We start from the raw sequence: 16,254 nt of genomic DNA, 5'->3' as shown, positions 1-16,254 counted from the left end.
GCCAATTCTGTCGAGGGGCTGAGCTTTAGATGACCTCCTTTCGAAAAAATGTATTGCTGAAACAATGAAAGGACTGAATTCGTTATCTTGTCAGCTAAATGGACTTTGAAATATTGAAATATTTCAGGCCACAAGGAGACACTGAATCAATTTTTTACTGGCTGTACAAAAGTTAATATAAAAAGGAAAATAAAATTTTCTTTTTTTTTTTATATATGTGCAGAATTTGCAGAAGTACCTGAAGCAGCATCGAGGAGTATTCACTCACATTGCAGCATTCATTCCTACTGGATGGGAAATGAGGGGGAAAAAGGGAGATGATATCAACATTTCGTCATATGGTAATATTACCATCTATGGTATACCATACAGTGAACATTCAAGTTTTACAGAACTAAAACGATTTGTGAAATTCCTGAAGCCTACGCAAGTCATTCCAACAGTGAATGGAGAACGTGCTACAAAGCGTGAAGCTATGCAGAAATATTTCAGGGAATGGTTGTCTGAACCCCCAGTTAATTCATTGAAGCGAAAATGTGAAGAAAACAACCATGTGCAGCAAAAAATGGCTCGTTACCTGACCAAAACCCAAAACACAGCTAAAAAATTCTCTTGATCGACGAACTTTTTATGTAGTACTTATCAGTATATAAGGTGCTCCTTTGCATAAAACAGTCCTAAAATTAAGCCAGTTTTTATCGAAAAACTTACTTAAAAATGATGATAATAACAATGATTTTAATAATTCACTAAGCTTTTTCAAAAGCCTACAAGAGAGGTGTCAACTATTACGGATTCCCTCCCCTCTCCCCATTGTTACAGCATTAAAGCCAAAGAATAAATCATTACAGAAAAGCGAAATTATCTGTAGTAATGTCACAAGAGGTCTGAGCTTTGCTGATAAATCCACGAACGAAGTGAGTGGATTTTGGGAAATTTCAGACCTCAAGTAACATTTATTAAGACTGTGTCGTGAATGAAATAAAATGTAAATAATATGTCCCTAAAATTCGCTCACAAAATTTTAATAATTGTATATTTATGAATACTTAACCTATTTAGACATTGTGAAGTTGAAATAGATGAACAATTACTGCAATAAAGAAATTGAATGTTATTCAGTAATGCCAATTGAGGAAAGCGAAATACAGGTTTAAAAATGTTAATTACATGTACTGCGCTTTTCTCTTGTTATTATAAGAGAAATATGTTTTCATTATCTGCTGAAATCATAATTTAATTTAAACATTTTATAGTATAATTACAAATAACCTGATTAATACATTAATTAAATGAACAATTCTTATGAAGTAGTGTCATTTTCTTTAGATACAATGGACATGGAATTAGAAGATGAAGATGTAGATGTAGATATGGAAGTAGGATTTCGCACTTTATTTAGTGCAGTGGGTTCATGCTCATCGATTTACGTGGAAACAGTCGGCAACACTAACTAAACAAAAGCACAACCATGCGATAAATTGATATGATAAATCTAGCTACAGAAATTATCACGATGTATGACTGTGTTTGGTTGGAATTCAAAGTGCTTAAGTGTGCTTAAATGCGACAGGCTCGTGTCAATAGATTTACTGGCATGTAAAAGAACTCCTGTGGGACAAAATTCCGGCACATTGGCAATGCTGATATAACCTCTGCAGTTGCGAGCGTTGTTAAATAAACTATATTTTAAAAACCTCTGAAATAGCATTTGAATATTATATAGGTAAAACAAGTTGTCAATTTAGTAAAATGTTTACAAGAGAAATTTATAACTTCACAGTAAACCATCTTTGAGTCTATAATACAGTACTTAAATTATAACACACATTCTTGAAGAATGTAAGAAAATCTAGCTGCTTAGAGCCAAAGCTGGCTGATATATTAGTCCTACATTTCAAACTCCAATTTAGAAAATTTTACGACATCAAGTTACTTTCTCTTCCTGTGTGATCTTCATTTATTTAATAACACGTGATTATTTTATAAAATAGTTATTTTGAACTGCCTGCCCCTAAGGAATAAACCCTGCCCTCAAATTGTGATAACTTTCATAGTTTTTTCAGTTACATCATAATGTATTGCTAAATGTTTCACTGTTTCTAAAGCAGCAACAGCTTCATTAAAAGATACAAGATTTTTGGAGACAAGCATTCACAGCTTCAAATTTCCACAAATTTCGAAGTGAGCTGCATCTTAACAATTAGCACTTCCTGCATTTTCACGTTACCACATTTATCTAATTTTGAGTAAAATGGATTTAAAATGTATAAATGAAGTTTCATATCTTCTGGGGTTTAAAATGCGATTGTATAAGTGTGAAAAATGTATAAACGGAAACCATATAACAAAAAGTATTGGAATTTTATAGGGGCTTTAGAAAAAAAAAAACGTGTAAGTGAGAAAGTATAAAAGAAGTTTTATTGTATACTACAAAAAAAGGGAGGAAAAATGTGTAAAAAATTTCCAATTCAGAATTAATTTCTTAAGCATGCAGAATTTATTCTTACTGTATTTCACAGAGAAAGAAATGCTTCATATTCATCTCGTGAATATTCTGTTAGAAAATTCCCATATTTGGTTAATGAGGATGAACATGACAGACTTGAAGAGGAATTTGCTATTTTACCAATACTGTACTTTTTCTGAATACCCTACATTATAAATTGATCAAGAATAGACGCAAATAGGGCCAAAATTGCCGAGCTCAGAAATTGAAGTGAGTATGAAGCATAAAATGAAGTTGTGTTTGCAGTAGGCCTGCTAAGTGTGCCTTACAATGACTATCATGTGGAAGGAGTCTTCAGTGTTGTGAGAAAAAATTCAGACAGAATTCAGATCTACATTCCACATATAACACTGGAATCGTGTGTGATTCAGAGGTTCAATATATCATAAGGAGAAGTATGCTTTAAGAAGAAATTTACAAAAAGGTAGCTGCTAGATGTAAAACGTGTCAAAAAGCATTTTCTATCACAGAAGAAACAACAAGTAACATGTACAGACGTGGACAAATTATTAGACTAAAACATTTTTCTTAGAAACATAATATAATTCGTCATATCAAGTATCAGTACAATTCACAGAGTCTCTTTTGTTGTAAATATGATTGTTTACATCTTCAGGTATATTTTTTCAATGGTTAAGTATATTTTGTCTGGCTATTCGTGTTTTAATTATATTCTGCAGAAGATATTCAACAGTCTGTTTTCCCATGGCCTGCAAGAAGACCCAATATGAACGAAATTGAAAATCTGTGATCTACTGTATACTGAAGAAGGAAGTAAACAAAAAGACGCTTACAACAAAACATGGACTCATTTAAGCGCGGTCTGATATCTGGCTAAATGATGCTGATATTAAAAAAAAAATGTGTCAAACTTTGGTTTCCAGCATCCCTGACAAAATTAACGTGTTAACAAAGAATAAGGGAATGTTCACAAAATATTAGTAACCTCAAGACTCAATTTTCTGTTCTTTATTTCTGTGCAGATTACATTTTTGTTCATTATTTCTGCCGATAAATACAGCTTTGTTGCACTATAATTAATTTAGTCTTATAATTTGTCCACGTCTGTACACTAGAAACCCTCTTATCTGGCACCAAAGGGACCAGGCTAGTTCCGGATACGAGATTTTGCCAGATAATTGAATAAAAACCGATATATACAAAAAAAAGTTCGTATTTTATGGTGCCAAATGTTGAAACTGCAGCCATGTGAAGCATATTTCTCTATCACATGCTCATAAAAACTGTGTGGATTTTCCTTGTTAAAACACACCACACAACACAAATAATACACTAATTTTAGGTTTGAATATTCACTGAAAACTAAAGTTCGTGCGAACTTCCTATTGTGGAAACACTGATGGCCCAAATATAATTAAAAAAACATAAAAACTGTGTGGATTTTCTTTATTAAAACGCATCACACAACACAAATAATACACTAATTTTAGGTTTGAATATTCTCTAAAAACGAAAGTTCGTGTGAACTTCCTATTGTGGAAACACTGACGGCCCGAATATAATTAAATAAACACAAAAACTGTGTGGATTTTCTTTATTAAAACACATCACAAAACACAAATAATACACTAATTTTAGGTTTGAATATTCTCTAAAAACGAAAGTTCGTGTGAACTTCCTATTGTGGAAACACTGATGGCCCAAATATAATTAAATAAACACAAAAACTGTGTGGATTTTCTTTATTAAAACACATCACACAACACAAATAATACACTAATTTTAGGTTTGAATATTCTCTAAAAACGAAAGTTCGTGTGAACTTCCTATTGTGTAAACACTGACGGCCCAAATACAGACGTGGACAAATTATTAACAAAATGGACGATTTTTATGATAATTCTGTTTACAAAATTTGACTTTTCAATTTAGACTACATTTGACAATTTTGGATATTTCCATCATTACAGTAGACAGAAATATGCAAAAATGTTAACTGTAGTTTAAATTGAAGAGTCAAGTTATGTAAAAATATATAATAAAAGTCTTCAATGTTGCTAATAATTTGTAAATTAGCAAAATTGTCAACTGCATTGAAGAGTCAAATTTTGTAAAAATATGAAACAAAAATCTTCAGTTTTGCTAATAATTTCGAAATATCCAAAATGTCAACTGTAGTACAAATTGAAGAATCGAATTTTGTAAAAATATACAACCAAAACCTTCAGTTTTGCTAATAATTTGTAAATATGCAAAAATATCAACTGTAGTCCAAATTGAGGAGTTAAATTTTGAAAAATATTCAATACAAATCTTCAATTTTGCTAATAATTTGGAAATACACAAAAATGTCAACTGTAGTCTAAATTGAAGAATCATATTTTGTAAAAATATATAATAAAAATCTTAAATTTTGCTAATAATTTGTCCACGTCTGTATAATTAAATAAACACAAAAACTGTGTGGATTTTCTTTATTAAAACACATCACAAAACACAAATAATACACTAATTTTAGGTTTGAATATTCTCTAAAAACGAAAGTTCGTGTGAACTTCCTATTGTGGAAACACTGACGGCCCGAATATAATTAAATAAACACAAAAACTGTGTGGATTTTCTTTATTAAAACACATCACAAAACACAAATAATACACTAATTTTAGGTTTGAATATTCTCTAAAAACGAAAGTTCGTGTGAACTTCCTATTGTGGAAACACTGACGGCCCGAATATAATTAAATAAACACAAAAACTGTGTGGATTTTCTTTATTAAAACACATCACACAACACAAATAATACACTAATTTTAGGTTTGAATATTCTCTAAAAACGAAAGTTCGTGTGAACTTCCTATTGTGGAAACACTGACGGCCCGAATATAATTAAACACAAAAACTGTGTGGATTTTCTTTATTAAAACACATCACACAACACAAATAATACACTAATTTTAGGTTTGAAGATTCTCTAAAAACGAAAGTTCGTGTGAACTGCCTATTGTGGAAACACTGACGGCCCGAATATAATTAAATAAACACAAAAACTGTGTGGATTTTTTTTATTAAAACACATCACAAAACACAAATAATACACTAATTTTAGGTTTGAATATCCACTGAAAACGAAAGTTCGTGCAAACTTCCTATTGTGGAAACACTGACGGCCGGAATATAATTAAATAACCATAAAAACTGTGTGGATTTTCTTTATTAAAACACATCACAAAACACAAATAATATACTAATTTTAGGTTTGAATATTCACTGAAACGAAAGTTCTTGCGAACTTCTTATTGTGGAAACACTGACGGCCCGAATATAATTAAATAAACATAAAAACTGTGTGGATTTTCCTTATTAAAACACATCACACAATACAAATAATACACTAATTTTAGGTTCGAATATTCACTGAAAATGAAAGTTCGTGCGGACTTCCTAATGTGACAAAAGTGGCAGCCCAAACTGTGGCAATGTGGCAGATTTAAACTTTTTTTTTTTTTGGCCTAGCCAAAAGTGCCGTTGTTTTGGTATTGCCAGTTATTTGGGTGCTGGTTACGAGGTATTTTACTGTAATTATATATAATATGCTTCACATCTAAATTTGCCAGAAGGGGGGTAATGCACACTATGGAATTTCTGATAACCCACTTGAAAGGTTGGCACCACTGCTACAAATTCAATCACAAAAATCTTGAAAGAGAACAAATGTGATGTGCATGGTTGTACCTTTGTACCACAATACTTGCTAATGCAGTATAATTTTAAGATATATTTTGAGGGCAAACATTTGCGTCTTATACACTGACAAGTATGGTACTTTTACACTTTGAGGGATTGAAATTACCAGGAATTACAGTTTATCATGTTCTTACTTCGGTTTTATAACATACGTGTATATCAAGCTTTGCTACAATGTGAAGCTATGAAGAAATATTTCAGGGAATGGGTACCTGAAGCACCAATCAATTCACTAATGCAAAAATGTGACGAAAACTAGTGAAGCATAAAATGGATCATTACCTGACCAAAACTAAAAACACAGCTAGGTAATTGTCCTGACCAGAAGACATTTTATATACTTTTAAGCTTTAATGCATTGCAATTTATCATGTTTGTACACTCATGGAAAGAAAAAATGACTGTCACTGAAATTAGAATAGTTCAACAGGCCAGACAGTTGCAAAGTAAATTTTACACAATTTTTTTTGTACTTTTAAAACTTAAATTTCTGCATTGTGCTATGTATATATATGTTTTTTCGCACCATATATATATATATATATATATATATATATATATATATATATGGTGCGAAAAAACAATAGAACTGAATATTTCATAATGTGTGATTACAAAACAGTCTCTTCAAATAACAACTGAGCTGAATAATAAGTATGCGCTCCATCTAGCAGAACTATGTGTGAATACACACTACTTGCTAATGTGCTGAAATAGCTCAGTTAGTTGAACAGTGGGTTGAGGAGATGATCTCTGTCATGAGGTGGTTCAAGTCTATGGAGAAGCCAATTCATTCATTCATTCATTCATAGTGTTCTGCCCGAGGGCAGGTATTTCACTGCAAACCCAGCATTCTCCAATGACGTAATTATTATGGGCACCTGGAAAACTATTACAGAATAACTCTGTTAATACTCTCGTCGAGGGACTGTGACCTTAAACCATTATAAGCGGGACAGCGCTATAGACGGGAAATGATTTATGAAATGGGGGAAAACAATATTTAGACACCACCATTGTACATTTCTTACAGTGTGAAATGCAAATAAGAGCTCGTTTCATAGAAAAAATTCTTTGATTGTTGTTTGCCGTGAGTTTGTACTACTATTATGAATGATAACATTTTCTATGCAGGTCAAGTAACTACAAATAACTTCACTTGATACACTGCTCGTAGCAACACTAATGTAATTTTTCACTTACAGACAAAGATTTATGCTTTGCCATTTTGCACTATCAAACTTACTGCATACTTCACAGGATTCAAAGGATGACTAAATTTTACAGAAAGGACATAAATGTATTAACAGGAAGACGTTTAAGTATTAAAATCCTTCCTGCAAAGAAAAGTACCGGTAAATACAACTTCGAACAGTGCTGACCAGAGGATTTTTTTCAGATAGAGGCTGAAATTTTTTTCTTGCACTTGTAATGCAATGACCCTCACTACAGCGACAGCAACGTATTTCTTCACCAGGCTTTTAAAACTATAATTGTGACAATTTATACGGCATTTTTTTTACTCAACTCTGAATTTGTTTTGCAAGTTTAATAATTTTATATATTGACCAAAATTAAATATCTAATTCTGTGTTGCAAATAAGATTTGCCGATTAGATCCTATTCTTTCTCATATAATAAAAATGAATATTAAAACACCGACGATTGAAATTATAGATCCGAATGATCATTTCTGATCCGAAAAAACCCTACAAGTGGAATTTGGTAGCATTACGAGAGGGTAAAGTTATACAGGATTATACAGGACTTTCATTTCAAAACTTCCCAGTCTAAATAACTAATTATTTAAATTGAATTCAATTTAAACAAAACATACGTCAATTTAGATATTGAGGGGGAAGTCTGAAACCAGGCTTAATTACATTTTAGATTTCATCCCCCACCCCCAGCCACCCTCACGTTGAAATTTCAAATGGTACCCTATATTTTTATACTTCAATATGAAAGAGCATTCAATTGTTTATATATCTCATTCATTTGTTTTCGCATCTTTTGTTTTCTGTCATCGCCTGGCAACCTGGATTGTTGTTATTGTTGATTAGAGCTGAAGAGAATAAAGCTACAAAAACTTATTGAGCATTTCATGTAATAGTTGTGTTTGTGTATTAAATTATTTTAAAATAATGTATACCCTTCAAGAGAGAACATAAATCATCCTTATTGATTAAATTGAGGAAATTACAGAAAATAAGCTGTGTTTTCATCCTACAATAAACTGATAACAAAAATACAGGTTTCCAGGCAACGATAGAAAACAATAGATGCGAAAATAAATGAATGGGATGTATGAACAATTGAATGCTCTTTCATATTTAAATATAAAAATATAGGGGTGCCATTTGAAATTTCAAAGTGAGCATGGCTGGGGTGGGGGTGAAATCTAAAATGCAATTAAGCCTGGTTTAAGACTTCCCCCCTCAATATCTAAATTGACGTGTTTTCTGTTTAAATTGAATTCAATTTAAATAATTAGTTGTTTAGATTGGGAAGTTTTGAAATGAAAGCCCTGTATATGAAATGTCCATGGACCATATAAAAAGAGCATAATATGGGATAGCATTATAAGTGGGAGCGAATTAACGAGTTTTTACTGTAGTTGTTAAATTATTGTACCTATTTGAAAGTTTCGTTAGTTATATCATTGGGTATCTAAAATTAGAAACAGGTTAGGTGAGTAGAATCATAAAGATTGTATGACGCAAAATTTCTGTACAGCAGTACTGCTTGGTCACAATGAAGACATGTTCAAGTTGATCATTTTTTCATTCCACGTGCGTACATTGGTTTCGCAACATACTTTTATATATCTTGTTAGTTTTATTACTAATTGTGAAGCTATGAAGTGATATTTCAGGGATGACTGTACATTGGTTTTGTTACATACATGTATATCTTGTACAGTTTTTCTACAAAGTGTACAGCTATGAAGAAAACAATCATGTGTAGCATAAAATAGCTCGTAACCTGATTAAAACCCATAGCAGTTTCCTGGCCAGAAGACTTTTTATGTACTCTTATTGAATTGCAATTTATCATGTTTGTTCACTGGTTTATATGTTGTAAAGTTTCACTGCAAAGTGTGAAGCGAGCATGTCAAGAAAACGGTCATGTTCAGCAGAAAATGGCTCACTACTTCAAGTAAAAAATTAATAAAAGGTAGAGTTTTCCTGATAGTAGGACTGTATATATACTTTGAAGTTTTAATACTATATATTTTATCATGTTTGTATGTTAGCTCTATTATTATATGTGTATATTTTGTTAAAATTTTAATTCAGTTGAATTTGTAAATTGTGTATAAATATATCGAATTAATTTTTGTTAAGAAACTTTATTTTCTATTTCATATCGTCATTGTTCCTGCAATAACTCCTATGTGACTTCTTTATCGATTTTCAGATTTTTGCTCTATTAAATAATTTAAATAGTGATACAGCAAGTAATAAAATATCCTATATGTAATTGTATTTCTTTGTTTCGAAAATGTAAGAATTCACGATCTCCTATGTACCACTGCCATAGAATGAATAAATGTGTTTTTTCTTCCTACAGAAAAATGTTATATTTTGCACATAGGAGTTATTGCAGGAACAACGATGATATGCTCAATAACAACATTTCCTTCTTTAAGAGTTATTGCTTGGTAGATCATTACTAGATGCCGATTCTATATAAATATAAGCATATGTGCTGACTTCATGGAGGCAACAGGGGCTCATGCAGCTTACACAGATACAGACACATGTGTTTTTGCCTCTAACTACTAAGATTTATTAAAATGATCCGTCCTCAAGTGAGGTTGACCACTGGGATCCGGAATTAACAAACATAAAAAGATAAAGGGAAATGAAACGAGTAAAATAATTATTCGATTTGTACATTAAAACAAAAATTTATGTGTGAGATTACCATCATTATAAGGTTGCCACCTGTACAGGATTGTCCCCGAATTTGTTTGTTTGTCCCAGATCCAGGTAAAAAATTTTAATGACCAGGAATTTTCTGTTGAGTATGTTAAGGAAAAGCATTACAGAACAGGCTGTAGCCACCATACACTCTAGTCTTTTGCAACAATGAACGCGTATGTAAGGTTGAAGTTAGAATGACCAGTCAGACAATTCTGAGCCATAAGTTTCAATTTATATACTGATGGTATCTATAAAGTTTAGTCTAGAGTATCCAGTTAAACAATTGTGAACCAAACGCTCATAGTTATTTTTTAGCTTTATTTTTATTCATCCAATTCCCTTCTCTTGTAATATTCAAATGCAACGTCAGACGTCAGTGTAAGAAAATCTAAAAAGAGAGACTACTGCCTATTGATTGTTGCTGGCCAGCAGCGTGGCTCAGTCGGTTAAGGCACTTGCCTGCCGGTCTGAAGTTGCGCTCGGGCACGGGTTCGATCCCCGCTTGAGCTGATTACCTGGTTGGGTTTTTTCCGAGGTTTTCCCCAACCATAAGGTGAATGCCAGGTAATCTATGACGAATCCTCGGCCTCATCTTGCCAAATACCATCTCGCTATCACCAATCTCATCGACGCTAAATAACCACGTAGTTGATACAGCATCATCAAATAACCAACTAAAAAAAAATTAACAGTTGCCAGTTGTGGAATATTCTTGCTTATTGGATGTCAATATATTTGTGTACCGTCGCCATGTGCTCGATGGTATTATTTATTAACAATGTGGCATTTTGTGACCAAAATTAATAAAAAGAACAGAAAATTCAATTTGCAAGAAAAATCAAAACAAGTGCAAATCTCTCACCCCACCTGATTCATCTCCAGTGGCGCCCAGCTCTTTGACATTGTCATCGACGACGACAACAACAACAACAAAGTTTTTGCATTCTTGGTTTTAAACATACACTTGGATATACTATGACGAATCGGTAGATAAAGATTTCTGTTCTGTATGCAAAAGTTATGATTCAGAATCGAAAATGACTTGTATTTACTAAAGTGGGGTTTTGGAAAAAAGGTACGGAAAGATTCACTATGCATGAAAAGTCTGATTTTCACCATGCAAATGTTTAGAAAGACAATTTCAAACAAAAAAGGTACAAATGTCAGTGCTCAAATAGCGTCATTGCACAACAAAGAAATGCAAGAATCAAGGGTGGCTCTTGATAAAATAATTTCCACGGTACATTCAGAAAAAATGAACTTAATTTTATAAAAACTAACTTCAGTTTCGAAAAATTTAAATTTAAATTCAGTATCGGAAATGATATCAAACTCAGAGAAGAATGAAATAGTTTTGGATTTAAAGGTTTTTCTCATTTCAGCTAAATAGTAATATAATGTTACAATTGAAATCCGATTTTAGATTAAACTAGTTCTTCCTAGGCCAAACTGTTATACCCGACAAGTGATAGGATACAAACATTAAAATTTTGAATTATGAATCACCTCCATAAACCGGAGAGAACTTCGTGAATAACCCTGTATATCACACAGCAGGACCAAATCCTCCCTATGGTGGAACAGCTGTTATAATTAAGAGGTGCATTCCTCATTACGAAATTCAAACTTCACCTCTTCATAACCTACAAATAACCGCTATTAACCTGTAACTACTGTGGAGGTGGTCAGCTTGACACCACGAAATTATTTTCTTCCTACTCCTTCACTTTTAACAGTAGATGTCTCTGTTATTCAGTAAGCCTTTATAGCCATTGTTGTAATGGTATAATCGTTAGTTCTGCTCCAGTAGTTCCTACCTAATTTTTCATTGAATCGTCATTCCGACCAGTGGTGATATTCAAAAAGTTTAAGAACCAGTTCTCTCACACATACCTATGTTAAACATATACAGTAGCCTATATGTCCATGGTAATTGCAAATATTATAAACTGAAAAGTTTGCCGAACCTAGAAAGAATTTAACAACTGATTTGTCTGAACCAGCCGAATATCACCACTGATCCTGACCACCACCAGAGTGTTAATGTTTTTTAATTGTGCTAAATATACTCTTGGTTCCTAGCCATTCTGCAGTTAATACACAATTGGTTATTGTTTTAAAATTAATCAGAGCCAATAAAAATGAATAATAGAACAAATCTAAGTGTAGATGATCCCAATCTCGGTCAATTTGTTATGAGTGCATTTGATGATGCTGTTAGTGAGGATTCTAATGGAGAAGTGGACTATGAAACTGAAGTGCCGTAAAATGGGGTGAATAGGGACGCAGGGGGGTGAATAGGAACAAAGTTTTATAGTTTTTTATGTCTTTGTGTCAAATTTTAAATATAATAATAACAATGTTAATGTTTTCATTCATAATGAGTGAACAAATTAACACTTATTATTATACTTACTCTTTGACACAAAGAAATAAAAAATAATAAAACTTCGTCCCTATTCACCCCATTTTAGGTACCTAAATCAACATTCTTTGATATTGAGCAAGAAATAGACAGTGATGAATAACTTAATAGTGTACCGGTATCCATGAGTTCTTCAGGAAAAATATTCTGTAAGTAGAATAACTCAACACTGGCCCATGGCTCTTTTCTATGCCATATAATATATCTGGGGTCAATGCTTACATACGGTACAACTCCAGACATGAGGGAAATTCCATGGAGAGAAGTGCCTACATAAGGAGTTTAGCCATGTAATTAGTAAAACCTGAAATAAATCGGAGACTTTATTGTATGAGATGACCACTGAACTAAGGATGGCATTCTTGGTGTACCAGTTCCAGAAAAGGGCTCAGCAGGTTCTACAGCAGGTCCTGTTCCTGTTACATATATCCTTCAAGAATGAAAAGAAATACCTGGCATGTTTGCATACAATGCCGGAAGCCAGTGTGTGATGAATGCACTCAAAAAGTTTCCAAGAAATTTGGGAAAATGAATGAACATTGAATAATACCTTATCATAACATGTTACTCTTTTTTTTTTTGCATAATTAGACAAAGATCGAGGCTTCTCTTATGTAATTAACAAATTAATGTTTCAAATAATACGTCAATTTTGAGTGAATTTTACAACAGCATTGAACTCCAAGTACTTCACACCTCTACACCTACCTACCTTGCCTCCTGTTTCAGTTACCTGTCATCATATTATCATAGTCTCTTCACACGCACGCAAAATAGCCGCGTACTAGCCATACCAACACATAAGACATCATTGTATTCATCATCATACACAATCTTGCTATCGCACTTGTGGAATACCCTACCCAGTGACATCAGAGACTGTCGGAATTTAGCAATGTTCAAAAACAAACTTATTAAGCATTTTCTTACTGCGTAGAGTGGTTTAATTTTTACTTTTTTTTTTTTTTTTTTTTTTTTTTTTTGAGTTAGCACAGCCATCTTTAATATTTAGGTGTGAAATTATTATTATTTACATTAAATGAGAAAGATCTCATCCATCAAAATAGAGTTAGGGAAATGATCCCAGGATGGAGGTAGCATTCCCTTGCTGAACTGCAATTCCAATGCGTTGATGAAGGAAATTGATACATCTAGGATCGCCAGTACAGGACAGTAGGCGTGTACCAATTTGGGTCAGTAAATCTTTAGCGTCTCTACACCATGGACCAAAGGTCTCAACTGCAAAAGCGACGAAGATGTAATTTGATGTTAAATGTTCATATTTACGTCGTTTAGCATGATAAGCAGATTCAGCAGCAGATCTAGTACAATTGACAGAAGATTTTAAATGGGAAAGGGCTAATGTATCTACACATGTAAAATCCCAGATGAGTGATTTACCTTTGGACCAAGGAATTAATGTCAAGCTGTCAGGTCGTTTACCATCCGACCGACTAATACCAGATGGTTCAAGAAGAGTTGGAATGTCACAGGAGGTTAAAGATCTACTGATGATGTTATTAATAGCAGAATGCCTAGGAATGCGACCTTTACTTCTAATACAGCTTAAGGCATGGTGTCCAAAAGAATCCACAGTCTCTCTGCATATACATTGGTGTACATGTATAATTAATAAAAAAATTTTCTTTCTTCTTAACTTCTACGATAAACTGTCAGCCTTTATTAACCACTTAAACTTTTAGTACTTTGATTTTATTGTATTTGTAAATCTAATATTAATTGTAATTATAATTGTAATTGTATTCTTAATATTGTAGTTGTAATCCCCTGGTAGAGGGGAAGAGAAGGCCTGATGGGCTTATCTCTGCCTGGTTAAATAAATAAATAACAATTTATTTCAGACACTTCAATATTCTAAATTCAACAAATACAGTCCAAAGTAATTTGCAGAAATGAACTCAATGGTGTACAAAGTGAAGGATTAAAATATATTAAGTAAAGTCAAATGTAATAGTTTTCACAAAAAGAAGACCTTTAATGCCACCTCCATTACAAATGAATAACAAAGATATACCATATGCAATAAACACAAAATATCTCGGAATAAAAGTTGATAGAAGACTAACATGGCAGATTTATATATGGCAGAGAACATTACAAAGAATACATCAATTGTATCCCCTGCCTTTCTCTCTGGTTCTGAAACTTCAAAAGAAAATTCAGTTGTACAAATGTCTGCAGCACCTGCTTGGGGTTCTGCAGCAAAGACTTATCTCCAAAGACTACAAGTCCTTCAAAATAAAGTTGGCAACAGATTACGACATTCGCATTGTTCAATTACATGAAAATCTTGGTCTTAAGTATATCACACAAGAGATTCAACAGATAGCCAGCACTTTCTACCTTCAAACTAGTGAAAACATCAATCCAATGATCTCAAATTTAGGACACTATGATCCACGAAATTTCAAGTACAAAATACCTAAAAATTTTTAATAACATCTCCTTGAATCAATAAAATCATCTGGTACCATGACCACTTCATCGGATTACAGTGAAGTGTTATCATCCCATGATCTTATCGTCTGATGTGTACTTCGTGGAGCAGGTGTGAGCAAGAGTTCGAAACTGTGTTCTACCACCATTGAAAATCCTCGGAGAAGAAAACTTGTTCGACACAAGCACTGAAGAAGAATATTTGACAATGCTAGATTTAGAAATAGCTTTGGAAAAAATGAAAAACTGGAAAGCACCAGGTGAAGATGAGGTGACAGTTGAGATGATAAAAGCGGCTGGAGCAATAAGAATGCAGTGACTTCATCGTTTAATGAGAATAATTTAGAAAGAAGAAAAAATACCACAAGATTGGCAAAAAAGAATTGTTATACCTACTCGTATTTACAAAAAGGTGAGAAAAAATTGCAGAAATTATAGGAGCATAACTTTATTGCCTCAATGTCTTAAAATATATGAAAGAATAATTTATTTAAAGTTGTTGTTGTTTAGTCAATTGTCCGAAGACAGGTCTGAACCTCACAAGTGAAACCAAGAAGGCACCACTTATGACTATGAGGCAAATAGGCCAGGAGATAATTGGGTAGGGTTCCTTTCTCCCTCCATTGCGTACATCGCCAACTAGCTAGTACATATTACACTAGTCAGATTTCAGATACATACGAACAATTGTTCTTCCTCTGACACATATCGTCAAGTGAGATGTACTGCCTGATAATAGATGAACATATCAGCCAGTACCTCAATCAGAGGATTTATTTGAAGATTTATAAAAACTGAAAATAAATTTCAGGAAGAACAACATGGTTTTAGACCATAAATATCAACAATAACCTCATATTCACTGTTAGACAATTAATAAAGAGATGGGAATACAATAAAGTTATCTACTTTCATTGTATTTATAAATAGGTAAATTAGTAAAGCTTTTGATCCAATTGACAGGAATAAAATATGGGAAGCTTTAGAGAAACTCAAATTAATATAAATATGACTGCGAGAATTAAAAATACATAGTAGACTATTCACTTTGCATAAATTATATAAGAGTAGAAAATAAAAAAAAATCAAGGTTGCTTGGAACATCAAAAGAAGTTAGACAAGGAAACGTTCTCTCTTCATTTTTGTGTAATGTTGCATTAGATGATATTCTAAAAAATATTATGAAAAATAAAGACACAGAAGAAAATTCGAAAATGTTTGCAGATGAT

General features: G+C 32.8%; 1 protein-coding gene and 1 long non-coding RNA gene across 4 annotated transcripts in view; one reads left to right on the top strand and one right to left on the bottom strand.

The window, feature by feature from the left end:
* The window catches only part of LOC138713344 (uncharacterized), a 53,733-nt gene that overhangs the window by 27,109 nt on the left and 10,370 nt on the right, over positions 1-16,254 (bottom strand). The gene's annotated exons all lie outside the window — the stretch shown is intronic.
* The window catches only part of LOC138713343 (DNA cross-link repair 1A protein-like), a 48,361-nt gene that overhangs the window by 30,730 nt on the left and 1,377 nt on the right, over positions 1-16,254 (top strand). For 2 of the 3 annotated variants that reach the window (XM_069845372.1, XM_069845373.1), the window contains exon 10: positions 224-9,564. The exons of the other annotated variant lie outside the window; for it this stretch is intronic. In XM_069845372.1, the coding sequence (XP_069701473.1) occupies positions 224-616 (393 nt within the window). In that variant the 3' untranslated portion in view covers positions 617-9,564. Of the gene's footprint in view, positions 1-223; positions 9,565-16,254 lie in introns of those variants that run through there. 3 annotated transcript variants of the gene reach the window in all.

Source organism: Periplaneta americana, chromosome 14 (assembly GCF_040183065.1).
Source record: "Periplaneta americana isolate PAMFEO1 chromosome 14, P.americana_PAMFEO1_priV1, whole genome shotgun sequence".
Lineage (NCBI taxonomy): Eukaryota > Metazoa > Arthropoda > Insecta > Blattodea > Blattidae > Periplaneta > Periplaneta americana.
The sequence above is the reverse complement of the archived record's forward strand: the minus strand, read 5'-3'. Positions and strand labels throughout refer to the sequence as shown.